Source organism: Physcomitrium patens, chromosome 6 (genome assembly GCF_059467195.1).
Source record: "Physcomitrium patens ecotype Gransden chromosome 6, ASM5946719v1, whole genome shotgun sequence".
NCBI classification, from domain to species: Eukaryota; Viridiplantae; Streptophyta; class Bryopsida; order Funariales; family Funariaceae; genus Physcomitrium; species Physcomitrium patens.
In genome coordinates, this window is record NC_143415.1 from 20,170,264 (window position 1) to 20,184,444 (window position 14,181).

The 14,181-nt window shown below is 31.5% G+C and overlaps 1 protein-coding gene across 1 annotated transcript; it reads left to right on the forward strand.

Annotated features, from left to right (window-relative positions):
- The first annotated feature begins 720 nt into the window (after nucleotides 1-720).
- On the forward strand, nucleotides 721-1,718 carry LOC112283992 (uncharacterized). The gene has a single exon (XM_024523428.3). The coding sequence runs from the start codon at nucleotides 721-723 to the stop codon at nucleotides 1,279-1,281; it is 561 nt and encodes a 186-aa protein (XP_024379196.1). The 3' UTR covers nucleotides 1,282-1,718.
- Nucleotides 1,719-14,181: the final 12,463 nt, after the last annotated feature.

Consider the following 14,181-nt stretch of genomic DNA (forward strand, 5'->3'; position numbering starts at 1 on the left):
CGGTGTTGATGTAACGAGCTGTTATCATGGTTGTCTGCAATTTGAGTTGAAACTCAGTGTCAATGGTAGTGTCTGCTCTAGATTGCAGCGGTTGAGAAGTTTCTAATTTGTACGTAAGGAACGTTTAGTCCAACTTGCAAGAAACGGGTAGACTTCTGTTTACTTGAGGGCGGAGTGGTCGTGTTCAGGAAACGAATTCGCTTGGCCTTGATATATCTCAAGAACATCCTTTCCCTGCCTCGACGGCCAACGCCATTCATATGCAAGCAGCATAGCGCAAAGAACGTCACACACGATGCTGGGTGTGGTGTCTCGGTGACTTTCATCATTCCAAGAAACTTTTGAGTTTGTAGGCTTGGATTTGGAGGTTGCAAGATTTGGGGATTAGTTCATAGACAAGAAAGTGTGTCATTTCTTACATCAGCGAGTGCGAGTTTGATTGGACTGGATATGGTGGAGAAGAAGAAATTGACCCCCGCCAAGACCAAACAAGGAGGGTACCTGCTTGGGTCTCCGAAAAGATCCGGTCCCTCCATGATAGCCAAGAAATCTGCGAATTCTTTTGGTTTCGAGAGGCAGAATGCGCAGAGCCTGCCTTCGCTCTCTTGTGCGTCGCCATACAAGGGCGTGCGAATGCGGGTTTGAGGGAAGTGGGTGACGGAGATCAGGGATCCCATCACCAAGACGCGGATATGGTTGGGATCCTTCGCCACCGCCGAGATGGCAGCCCGTGCCCACGATGCGGCGGTCGTGTGTTTGAAGGGTCCATCAGCTGTGGAATTGAATTTCCCCTCCTCCATTCCCCCGTTCTTGATCTCCCAGAACCCCTCCTCTCCTAAAGAAATTCAAGTCTGCGCTCTTGCAGCTGCCGCTGCTTCCATTCCCCAAGCTGCACCCCTTACAATTCCATCCTCATCGAAGGGTGATAGCCAGGTATCAGAGCTTCACGTAGTCGACCATGCGACTTCACCACCACTGGATAAAGGACCTTCAAATCGGGTGCTGGTGGATTATGAGAATGCCAAGGCTGAGCTCAAACATTCCAGCAACCAGTTCAATTTGGAGGATTGGATAAAGGGGCTGGGAGAGATGGATCCACTTGCGCGGGAGCCTGGGAAGGGCTTCTTCTTCGACCACGAGATGCTGAAAGGAGTGAACGAGGAAGACACGGTGGATCTGATGAGAGGCTTCAACGAAGTGGAGCGACCATTCGAATTAGTGCCATCAGATGACGTAGATGAGGAATTGCTTTACGATGTTGAGTTGTGGTCATTTGGCTGATGGGTGGGATCATCACTCACTCGATTCTTCGATTCAAGGCTCAACCTGAAACTAGACGAGACTCTCACAAGAAATCATGGATCACACAGTTGTGGGGATGAGGCAGCAAGTTGTTGGGTTAAATCAATCAACTGCCGTATCTTATTCGATTTTGAACGACAAATTTTAGAGGGAGATTAGTGGACTTGACTTGGAGATCAAAAACCAGCTTCTGGAGTCCTTCGGAGACTCACAACTGGGCACATCTTTTGACTTAACATTGAATCCGGAGTTGTCTTTTGTATAGAAATGGGACACTGTTCTGTCGGTAGGCCGTTACAAATTCTTTACTACCATTCTTTATTTACCCACTGGACAAAATTGATGACTCTCATCTCTGTAACAAGTCAAAGGTTTTCCTTTGGAAATTCGAACTTGATGTATCATCTTGTAACTAATCTTGCTTTTCTCGAGCACCCACAAAACTCTGGATTTCTTAAGTCTCATGAATCTTCACAATCATTGAGTGAGTGAGTGAAAGAGAGTTCGTGTGCTCCTTTCCTGTATCTTTGAAATCTGTGCAACTTCCATGCTTGATACCACAATTTTTGGTCTACACCTTTCCTTTCTCCACAAGTATCAAACTTCTTCATAATTTTCTCCCACAAAACAGCTATGAGTAATGAACAATAATGGGGTGGAAAAACAAGGGTAACATTGTTGAATTTACATGACATGTATCTTAACTCGCAAGGAAAGTTTTTTATATGGGTTCCATATAGTTAGCTTGTTTTGTAAGGTATTAACACACGTAGCACATAGTTAACTTATTGATGAAGTTTTTAATCAATCAATCAACTATAAATATATGTAAAGTCAAAGCAATATCTATGAAGCTTCTAAAAAGCTTTTCTAGAAGATATTATGAAATTAATTTATTTTTACTTATTTCTATATATTCATATTATTTAAGTAATAATTATAATAAATATATATCTATGATATTATCCTCCCTTGTAAGGACAAGTTCCACAAGGAGCAATGATTGTATATTGATGAAGTCTAAGATGTGGCAAATTGTATTTGCTACATACTCTAATCTTTGCTTCTTTTCAAAGTAGTTGATAGGTTTTCTTAGCCATTTGTAATATTCCATTCTAAAGCGAGAAGACGACCCTATTATTTGATCATTGTTGAGATCTTTGTAACTTCCTTCAAATAAAACATTTGTAATACTATCAAGAGTCGTTCTTACCTCCAATAAAATCACCAAACATCAAGACTTTCTTTTTAGGTCATGATACCAAATGCATTGTATCTCACCATTTGTTTGAAAAAAAAACATGTCTTTTTTGAAGGTCTTCATTTCTATTATATCATCTTAAAGGCTATGATAATTGTAATGTCTCATTTGGTAAGTCAATAAATGATGGCTCTTGAGTTGAATATGCTAATTGTTATTTTTTCATTTCTTTAACGCCATAATTATATAGAAATTACAAATAAAGATATAAAGTAGGATGTAGTCTTTTTTAAATTGTGTTTCTTTTCAAGTAAAGTATTATTATCCTTCATCTTGGTTTTGATAGATGTTGTTAATGAAAAGCTTTGACCTTCTCTATTGCATTTACAAGATTTTTTTCTGGCTCTCATGTATATTTGCAGTTATTGTATCTATGCCAATGAATAAGATATTCCAATCTAAGTCGGTGTTGCCTAAAGTTTAAATCTTCTTTTACCTCGAATTCTTGATTATTATCCACTTCTATAAGAAGCAATGGTATTTGTCTTTTTTTTGAAATATTTATTGTCTTATATAGCTCCAAAAGAAACATATAAAATAAGGAATGGATTTTCATAGAATCTAGTAGATGTAATTAATAAGCAATTGGATTGACTTATTTATTGATAGGAAATGGTCTAAGTCTACAATAATCCAACTTGTTACAAAGGCAAATAGTTTTAATGTTATGAAAAAGTAATCATTTCTTATTATCAATGTAGAAATGAAATTGGTCCTTGCAATAAGCATTTACATTGCTCTTTTATTATTCTTGAATATCTTTTAGTCATATTTTTATTATTGTGTATAATTCAAATAAATAATTTTTCAAATATTTTGCCATTAGATTATCAATTTTTGAAAAGTAAAAAGGATCAAGTTGTGAATAATAATTATAATTAAAAAAATATATTTATTTCATAGAAGAATGTATTGAATTATTATAAGCAAACTTTGTTAATGGCAAAAGAATTGTTATATCATCTTGTTGGTAGTTGATGGTACAATTCAAATATTACTCCAAAACTTGATTTATATAATTTTTTTGTCCATCAAATTGAGGATGAAAAACCAAATATAGTTTTATGTCCATCTTTAGAATCTCAAAAAGTATCTTAAAAATATTGATACAAACTCAGTTTCTCTATTTAATATAATATCTTTAAGCAATCCATGATAGCAATAGATGTTGTCAATGAAAAGCTTGGTAATAGATTTTTTATTTGGTACAAAATATATCATCCTAGTGAAAAAATCTACTATCACAAATATAGAATCATAAAAACCTGAGACTAAAAGATTGGTGATAAAATCCATAGAAACAAAAGACTATCGTTATTTTAAAATGGGTAATAGCTGAAAAAGTTTGTAAAATTGATAACAAAGAGTTTTTGATTTTGAACAAACATCATAGGATTATATAAAATCTTTGATCACTTTTTATATTTATGGCCACTTAAAATCTTTAGATATTAATTCCAAAAACTTATTATATCTAAAATGTCATACTACTGAAAAGTTGTGAAAAATTTAAAGAATATGTAATTGAACTTTATGTTTTGGAATATATAAGATTCCTTCAAAATATAGTAGATTTTTTTTGAATTCAAACTTAGAAGTATGATGAAACTTTGAAGGATTTTTTTTAATATCATAAATAAGAAAATTAAAAGGCATATTTCACTAAACTTGCTTAATAAAATTTGAATCAACAATTAGTATTGATTTCACTACTCGAAGATGAATATATAATTGCTTCAAGAGAATTTTCCATTGTTGATCAAAAAGAGTATTTCTTTTCTTTAATACTAAGTAAGATTGTCTAAAAAATATATTTGAAAAATTGTCAAAGACAAGAACTTGATGAAAAAGTAATTCAGACAAGTGAGCCTTCACTCAAAAAAAGGTAACAAAATATAAATAAACAAGTATGTATATTGAAAGAAAAACTGGAATGGCTATTGCCAAAGACTAGAAAACATGAAGACTCTTGAAACTAGACTGGAAACAAGAAAGGAGTTGACAAGAGTGAAGAAGGCTTCACTCTTATCTATATATATACTATCTAACTAAGAGCTACGTGGCAATGTTCTATACGACCTCCAATATGTGTTGACTTTGTAGGATACATGCCTTGACTTACAAGGCAAGTTTTTCTACTTGTGGGCCATATTTTTAGCTTGGTCTTCAAGCTAACAATATGTGTGGTACATGGCCAACTTTTTGACCACGTTTCTAATCCAAAAAGTCAATTAAAGATACATATAAAGTCAAAGCAGCATCTATGAAGCTTCTAGGAAGCTTCCATATCAAATATTATAGAATTATCTTTCTTTTATCTACTTTTACTTATTTCTACTTATTTATATATGTAATTACTGGCTTACATGAGTATGTCCATGACATAATCCTCCCTTCTAAGGAGAAGTTCTACGAGGAGTGGTCATCATATGTTGAGGAAACCTATGATGCGATGAATTGTATTTGCCACATACTCTGATCTTTGTTCTCTTCAAAGATGATTGATAGGGCCTCTCAACCATCGGTAGTATCCTATACCAGGGCGAGAAGACCACACAGTTATTTGATCATTGTTGAGGCCTTCATAACTTCTTTCGAATAGAATATTTGGAATACCATCAAGAGTTGTTTCTATCTCTAGTAAAATCACTAAACATCGGGAGTCCCTTCTCAAGTCATGATATTAAACACGTTGTATCTCGCCATTTATTCGAGGAAGAACATGTTGTTCTTGAAGATCTTCATCTCGATTACATCATCTTGAAGGTTGTGAAAATTGTAATGTCTTGTCTGACAGGTCAACAAATAAAAGTTCTTGAGTCAAATCCGTTGGTTGTTGGTTTTCCATCTCTTGAGCATCACAATTACAAAGAAGCTACAAACAAGGATTGAAAGTAGAATGTTATCTTGCCTAGATGTTGTTTCTTTTATAAAGAAGGTTTTCATCTTGATTTTGATGGATGTTGTCGATGAAAAGCCTCTACCACCTTTGTTTCAATTACAAGATTCTTAATTGGCTCCCATGTGGGTTCACTAATATCATATCCGTGCCAATGGACAAGATATTCCAATTTATTTCGGTGCCACCTTGAATCTAGGACTTCTTCTACTTCAAACTCTTCATTATTGTCCACTTCTATAGGAGGAGGTGGAGCTTGTCGTCTTCTTGGTATGTCCACTATCTTGTATGGTTCAAGAAGAGACACGTGGAATACTGGATGGATTTTCATTGACTCCGATAGATGTAAACAATATGTAATTGGATTGATTTATACAGAAATAGAAAATGGTCCAAGCTTTCAATAGTCCAACTTGTCACAAGAACGAGTAGTCTTGATATTGTGACGAAGTAGCCATACCTTATCACCCAAGTTGAATGGTGGTTGTTCCTTTCAATAGACATCCGCATTGATCTTTTATTGTTTTTGAGCTTCGTTTAATTGCGCCTTCATTGTTGCATGTAGCTCTGATAAATGAATCGCCAAATCTTTCACAGCAGGTTTATCAACTTTTGAAAAGTCAAAAGTATCAAGTTGTGGATGATAACCATAATTAGCAAAGAAAAGTGTTTGTTTTGTAGAAGAATGTACCATGTTATTATAAGCAAACTCTGCCAATGGCAAAAGAGTTATCCAATCATCTTGTTGGTAGTTAATAGTACATCTTAAATATTGCTCCAAAACTTGATTAACATGCTCCGTTTATCCATCAATTTGAGGATGAAATATTGAAGATAGTTTTATATCTACTTTTAGAATCTTGAAAAGAGTCCGCCAAAATCTTGATATAAATTGAGTTCTCCTATCTGATATAATATCCTTAGATAATCCATGATAGCAATAGATATTGTGAAGAAAGAGCTTAGCTATTTCTTCACCTGTAATAGATTTTGTACATGGTACAAAATGTGCCATCTTGGTAAAACAATCTACTATCACAAATATAGATTCATAAGAACCTGAGATTAGAAGATCCGTGATGAAGTCCATAGAAACAGAAGACCATGGTTGTTTTGGAATGGATAATGGCTGAAGAAGTCCAAAAGGTCGATGACGAGGAGTTTTTGATCTTAAGTAAAGATCGCATGATTATACAAAATCTTCGACTGCCTTCAACATTTGAAGCCACCAAAAATCCCTAGATATCAGCTCCGAAGTCTTATTGTATCCAAAATGTCCTCTTGCTGGAAAGTAGTGACGAGCTTGAAGAACACGTAAATGTGCTTCTCCTTTTGGAATATATAGGCGTCTTTTGAAATAGAATAGGTTGTTCTTGAACTCGAATTTAGAAGAATCATGAGATTTAGAAGAATTATTCTTGATATCATGAACAAGAGGGTCTGAAGACATACTTAACTGGACTTGCTTGAGAAAAGTTAAATCAATAGTCAATGTTGATTTTATTGCTCGAAGATGAAATTGCTCCAGCTTCAAGAAAATAGTTCTTTGTTGCTCAAAAGCTGCATCTCCTTCTTTTGGTGCAAGATAAGAACGTCTAAACAAGACATCAGACAAACCTTGTTGATTTTTTAGCCAATAAGTCATGATGAACTCGAATCTTGATAAAGATAGGTTCCAATGAGCTTGACAACGATTTAATACGCATGCTAATATGAAATAGTCAAGGTTCTTGTGATCCGTATATACGGTGATGAGACTGGAAGCGCCTTCTAGATAATGACACCATTCTTGAAAAGAATCCACAATTGTAAGAAGTTCTTTGTCATGGATGTCATAATTGATTTCTACTGCTGAGAATTTTCCTGAATGAAAGGCTATTGGATGAAGTTTGTCATCTTTTCCTATTTGTGACAAAATCGCACTTAGAGCAAAGTTTGATGCAATTGTTTCCATAAAGAACGCTTTGGAAAAATCAACATAATACAAGATTGATGCAGAAACAAATACTGTCTTCAAAGATTCAAAAGCAACTTCCGCTTCTTGCTTCCATTGAAGTTTGTCTTTACAAGTCAAACGTGTAAGTGGAGCTGCAACTTGAGAGAAGTCTTTGATGAAGATCCGATAATAGTCGGCAAATTTCAAAAAGTATTGGACACCTCTTACCATTTTTGGGATCTTTTAATCTATAATAGTTTGAACTTTCTTAGGATCCATCATATGTCCATCATTTGAAATGATGTAACCTAAGAAATCGACTTAAGTAGTGTGGAATATATATTTTTCTATCTTAGCATAGAGTCCTGCATCTCTTAATTTTTTTTTATAGTACATGATGAACATGAAGTTCATGTTCTTCTGGATTCTTAAAATAGATCAAGATGTCATCTAGATAACAAACTATAAAATCGTCCAAAAACTCTCAAAAAACATCATCCATTAGATGTTGAAAAGCTGCTGGTGCATTTGTAAGTCCAAAAGGTATGATGTTGTATTCAAAATGTCCATACCTAGTTCGAAATGCAGTCTTCCATTCATCTCCTTCTTTGATGCGTACTAGATTGTATGCTCCCTCGAGATCTATTTTTGTATAGATCTTAGCTTGATTCAACTAATCAAGAAGTTCAGATATTAAAGGTAGTAGATACCTGTTCTTGATGGTAATCTTATTGAGTCCTCGATAATCAACAGAAATCTGCAATGATTCATCTTTTTTTTTTTACAAATAGAATTGGAGCTCCTACCGGAGATTTAGAATGGCGTATGAAATTCTTAGCTAGATTTTCTTCAATATACTCCTTGAGTTCAGTCAACTCATTTTGTGATAAACTGTAGATTGGTCCGAATGGTGGTTGTGCTCCTTCTTGAAGGTCAATTGAGTAATCATAGGGATGATGTTCCGAGAGTGTATTCACATTTTTTTTTTTAAATATATCTTGAAATTCTTAATATTGGCTTGGAATGCCACGTGAAGTCTTTGCATTATTAGAGACGGGTGTGGCATAAATAATATATGGTGATTCTTTCATAGCAACATGCAAGAAAGCTTTTGCACCTATAAACACGGGTTTAATTGAACTAGACTTATGACTCTTTACTTAATCAACTACACTGGTAGTTATACTTTTAGAGAAAGTAAGAGTTCGAGAAATCCAATCTATTTGAGGGTTGTATTTTTCTAATCACGATAAACCTAAAATGACTAGATTAGAGGGAGATCTAATGATATTAAATACTACAAAGCTATTATGACTATTGATTATTACTTCTATAGGAAGGGTTTTATGAGTAATATCTCTAAAAGATAATGGACGACCATCTATGACTTCTACATGAATAGGTTTAATTTTCTTTACTAAAGATATGCTATGTCTTTTAGTAAATTCTTCATCTAAGAAACACGCTGAGGCTCTTGAATCTAACAAGGCAGAGGCTTTATAATCTTTAGGTCCTAAAATAAAATTTAATGTAAAACCAGGAGAGGGTTCTGAGGAGAGAATAGGACCTTTACTAGATATTGAGTAAGGTTCCAGCCGCACGGTCCCTATTATAGCTAGACAAACTCATTTTTCGACATATTATCTTCTTTGACAGCCATACTCCTTATTTTGTAGTTGCATCATTTCTTTGGAGAATGTTGAGCAGTGTATTTTGATTCTCTTTAATATAAACATAATCCTTCTTGATGACGACGAGTCTTTTCTTATTCAGTAAGAGGTTTGAAACGTACTGCATCAATTTGCATATCCTCTACTTTCGAATATATGTATTGAAGAGATATTGGTGTTACTATTAAATTATTATTATGTTGAGGTCTACTTGTACGGTTCTCAGATCAAAATTTAAAAAGGCAATTGTCGCACTTCACAGCAAAGTCAATTGCTTGACTCAATGTTTGAGAATCAGGTAAGTTGAGCATTAATTTTTTTACCTCATATTATAATTTGTAGAAAAATTGGCTAATAAGTGCAACATCATCTCACTTGATATTTGTTGTAAGTTGTCAAAATTGTGAAGCTTACAATGTTACTGATCGATTGCTTTGTCATAAAATACGGATCTTATTGGTTGCAACATGAATTGTATCATGTTCTTCATACATGGATCAAAACTTTGCCAAAAAAGCCTCTAGATTATCCAATATTGGATCTCATCATTCAAGAAAAGATGAAAACTATGATAGTGCTGAACCTGAAAGAAGCGTACCAATGAATCTAACTTGCGATCCTAGAGTTAGATAGCTTTGGAATTGAAGTTCAATCAGAAGTTATACTTAATTGATAAATCCTCAAAACTTGGATCTAGTGCCATCAAACTTCTCGGATAGGATAATTCATGGTTTTCTAACACTGGAAGGACGTTCCACCATAGGAGAAGGGACATGATTTGGTGCAGATGTTGAAGCAGCTCCAACCATTTCTATATCTTCACTTCCTTCCAATGTTGTTGCTCCTTGTGGTGGTAAATTGAGTTGATGCATCGCAAGCATTAACTTCCTCAATTGCTCTTGCATATGTGCCATTGCAGTCTTCATTTCAGTAAGTTCTACCATGATAATACTTAGAAAAGAGAAGATGTCTAATATCACTCAAGACAAATAGAAGAGAGGACTTGAGAACAAAGAAAATACTAAGGACAATAACAGTTTAGAAGAGGATAATCCGTAACTTCTAATATGCTTATGTCTTATCAAAAAAAAAGGATAATCCACTCTTAATCAAGATAAGACAAAGCTCTGATATTATAAGTATACTCTTGTCAATCTGTCAAGGACAAGAACTCGATGAAAAAATAATTCAGACAAGTGAGTCTTCACCCAAAGAAATGTAACAAAATATGAATAAACAAGTATGTATATTGAAAGAAAAACTGGAATGGCTATTGCCAAAGACTAGAAAACATGAAGACTCTTGAAACTAGACTGGAAACAAGAAAGGAGTTGATAAAAGTGAAGAAGGCTTCACTCTTATCTCTATATATACTATGCAATTAAGGACTATATGGCGACATTCTATAAGACCTCCAATATGTATTGACTTTGTAGGACACATGTCTTGACTTACAAGGCAAGTTTTTCTATGTGTGGGCCACATTGTTAGCTTGGTCTTCAAGCTAATAACATGTGTGGCACATGGCCAACTTGTTGACCACGTTTCTAATCCAAAAAGTCAATTAAAGACACCTATAAAGTCAAAGCAACATCTATGAAGCTTCTAGGAAGCTTCTATATCAAATACTATAGAATTATCTTTCTTTTATCTACTTTTATTTACTTCTATCTATTTATATATGTAATTACTGGCTTACATGAGTATGTCCGTGATACAAATCTTATTGTTTTTTTAATTGATAAGTAATCTTGAATTTGAATCTTAAAAAGGACATATTGCAATGGACTTAATGATGATTCAAAATACATATTGACATAAAATATTCAAGGTTCTTGTAATTCATATACATAATAATTAGATTAAAAGCACCTTTTAGATAATGACACCATTCTTGAAATGAATCCACGATTGTAAGAAGTTCTTTGTTGTGGATCTTGTAATTGATCTCAATTATTAAAATATTTTTGAAATAAAAAACTATTAAATGAAGTTTATCATTTGTTTCTAATTGTAATAATAAAATATCCAAAATAAAGTCTGATGTATCTATTTTTATAAAAAATGGCTCAAAAAAGTTGACATAATACAAAATTGATGTAAAAACAAAAATTATCTTCAAAGCTTCAAATGTTGCTTTTGTTTCTTGATTCCATTGAAGTTTCTATTTACAAGTTAAATGTATAAATGGAGTTGCAACTTGAGAGAAGTTTTTGATGAAGATTCAATAGTAGTTGACAAATCTTAAAAAATATTGGACATCTCTTATCATTTTTGAAGTCTTTTAATCCATAATAGTTTGAATTTTTTAAAGATCTATTATAAGTCTATCATTTGAAATGTTATATCTTAAGAAATTGACTTAAATAATATAAAATATATACTTTTCTATCTTGGTATAGAGTCTCACATCTCTTAATTTTTGTAACACACAAAAAATATGAAGTTCACATTCTTTTGTATTCTTATAATAGATCAAGATTTCATCTAGATAATAGATAATAAAATCATCCAAAAACTCTTAAAAAAATCATTCATTAGATGTTGAAAAGTTTTTGGCATATTTGTAAGTCTAAAAAGTATGATATTATAAATAAAATATCTGTACTTAGTTTGAAATATAATCTTCCATTTATCTCTTTTTTTGATGTATATTAGATTGTATGCCTCTTGTAGATCTATTTTTGTATAGATTTTAGCTTAATTCAATTCATCAAGGAGTCTAGATATCAAAGATAATGGATACTTATTTTTGATGGTTATCTTATTGACTCTTCAATAATCAATACTTATTTGTAATAATCCATCTTTTTTCTTTACAAATAAAATTAGAGATCCTACTAGAAATTTAAAATGGCATATGAAGTTTTTTGTTTAATTTTCTTCAATATATTCTTTGAATTTGGCCAATTCATTTTGTGATAAGCTATGGATTAATCCAAATAGTGGTTGAGCTCATTTTTAAAAGTCAATTGAATAGTTATAGGGACAATGTTCTAGAAAAGCATCTGTATTTTTTTTCTCAAATATATCCTAAAAATCTTGATATTGGTTAAAAATGCCATTTGAATCTTTTTACCATTAGAAATAAGTGTGGCATAAATGACACAAGGTGATCCTTTTTTTGTACCATATAAAAAAGCTCTTGCATCAAAAAATATAGATTGGAATATACTAAACTTATGACTTTTTACTTGATTAATTATATTCTTAATTGTATTTTTTAAAAAATTAATATTATAAGAAATCCAATCTATTTAAAGATTGTATATTTCTAACCACAATAAACCTAAAGTCACTAGATTAAAAGGAAATATAATAATATTATATACTATAAATCTACTATAATCATTACTTATTATTTTTAAAAGAAATATTTTATGAATAATATTTCTAAAGGACAACAAAGGACCATCTATGACTTCTACCTGATCAAGTTTTATTTTCTTTACTAAAGGTATTTTATGTCTTTTGACAAATTCTTCATTTAAAAAACAAGTTGAAGCTCATGAATTTATCAAGGCAAAGGCTTTGTGATATTTAGGTCCCAAATTAATATCTATTGTAAAACAAAGAGAGGATTTTGATGAGATAATAAAACCTTCATTAGATATTGTGTAAGGTTCTAATTACATGGTTTGTATTATAGCTAGACAATTTTTTTTTTTTAACATACAATCTTTTTTGACAATCATATTTCTTATTTTATAATTTTGTCACTTCTTTGGACAATGTTGAGTATTGTGCTTTGATTTTTTATAATATAAACACAAACATTTTTGACAACAATGATTCTTTTCTTACTCAATAAGATGTTTAAAATATATTGCATTAATTAAGATATCCTCTATTTTTAAAGGTATGTGTTGAAAAGATGTTGGTATTGCCATTGAATTGTAATAATTTTGAGGCCTACTTATTATGATTTTTAGATCAAAATTTAAAAAGTCAATTATCATACTTTATAGAGAAATCAATTACTTAATTTAATGTTTTAGGATTAGATAAGCTAAGCATTAATTTCTTTATATCATATTATAATCCATAAAAAAACTAATTAATGAATGCAATATTATTCTACTTGATAATAAACACAAGTAATCTAAATTATGAAGCATATAATATTATAGATTGATTTTTTTATTACAAAATAAAAATCTTATTTATTCCAATAAAAATTACATCATGTTTTCTATACATAGATAAAAAATCTACCAAAAAATTCCAAATTTTCTAATATTGGATCATATCATTCAAAAAAAGATAAAAACCATGATAACATAGAAACAAAAAATAGTATTATAATAAACCTGACTTGTGATCCTTAAATTGGATAGCTTTGATATTGAAGTTCAATTTCTAATTGTACTTGATTGATGAATCTTCAAAAATTTGATCTTATACTATCAAACTTCTTAAATAAAGAAATTCTTATTTTTTTAATGCTTGAATGGTATTCTACCATAAGAGAAGGAATATGATTTGATATAGATGTTGAAGCAACTCCAATTATCTCTATATTTTTATTTTCTATTATTTTTGTTCCTTCTTATGGTGGTAAATTGAATTTATGTATTATAAGCATCAATTTCTTTAATTCTTCTTGCATTTGTGCCATTTTACTTTTCATTTTGACAAGCTTTGCTATAATAACACTTAAATAAAAAGAGATGACTACTATCACTCAAGACAAGTAAAAGAAAGAACTTAAAAATAAAAAAAAAATATTAAAAATAATATCAATTTAAAAGAAGGCAATTTTCAACTTCTAATATACTAATGCCTTATCAAAGAAAAAAAAATAATCCATTCTTAATCAAAAAAAGATAAAGCTTTAATATTGCAAGTATATTCTTGTTAATTTGTCAAAGATAAGAACTTGATGAAAGCAAATAAATAAGTGAGATTTTTTCAAAGAATTATATTAAAATAGAAATAAAGAAGTATATATATTAAAAAAAACTAAAATAACTATTACCAAAAGATAAGAAAATTAGAAACTTCTTAAAATAAGATAAGAAGTAAGAAAGGAATTGATAAGAATGAAGAAGGCTTCAATTTTACTTCTACATATATTATCTACATAGAAACTACATGATAATATTCTATAATA

Excerpts from the sequence above, each read along its gene's own strand:
- LOC112283992 (XM_024523428.3), top strand. The coding sequence starts at position 721 with ATGGCAGCCCGTGCCCACGATGCGGCGGTCGTGTGTTTGAAGGGTCCA.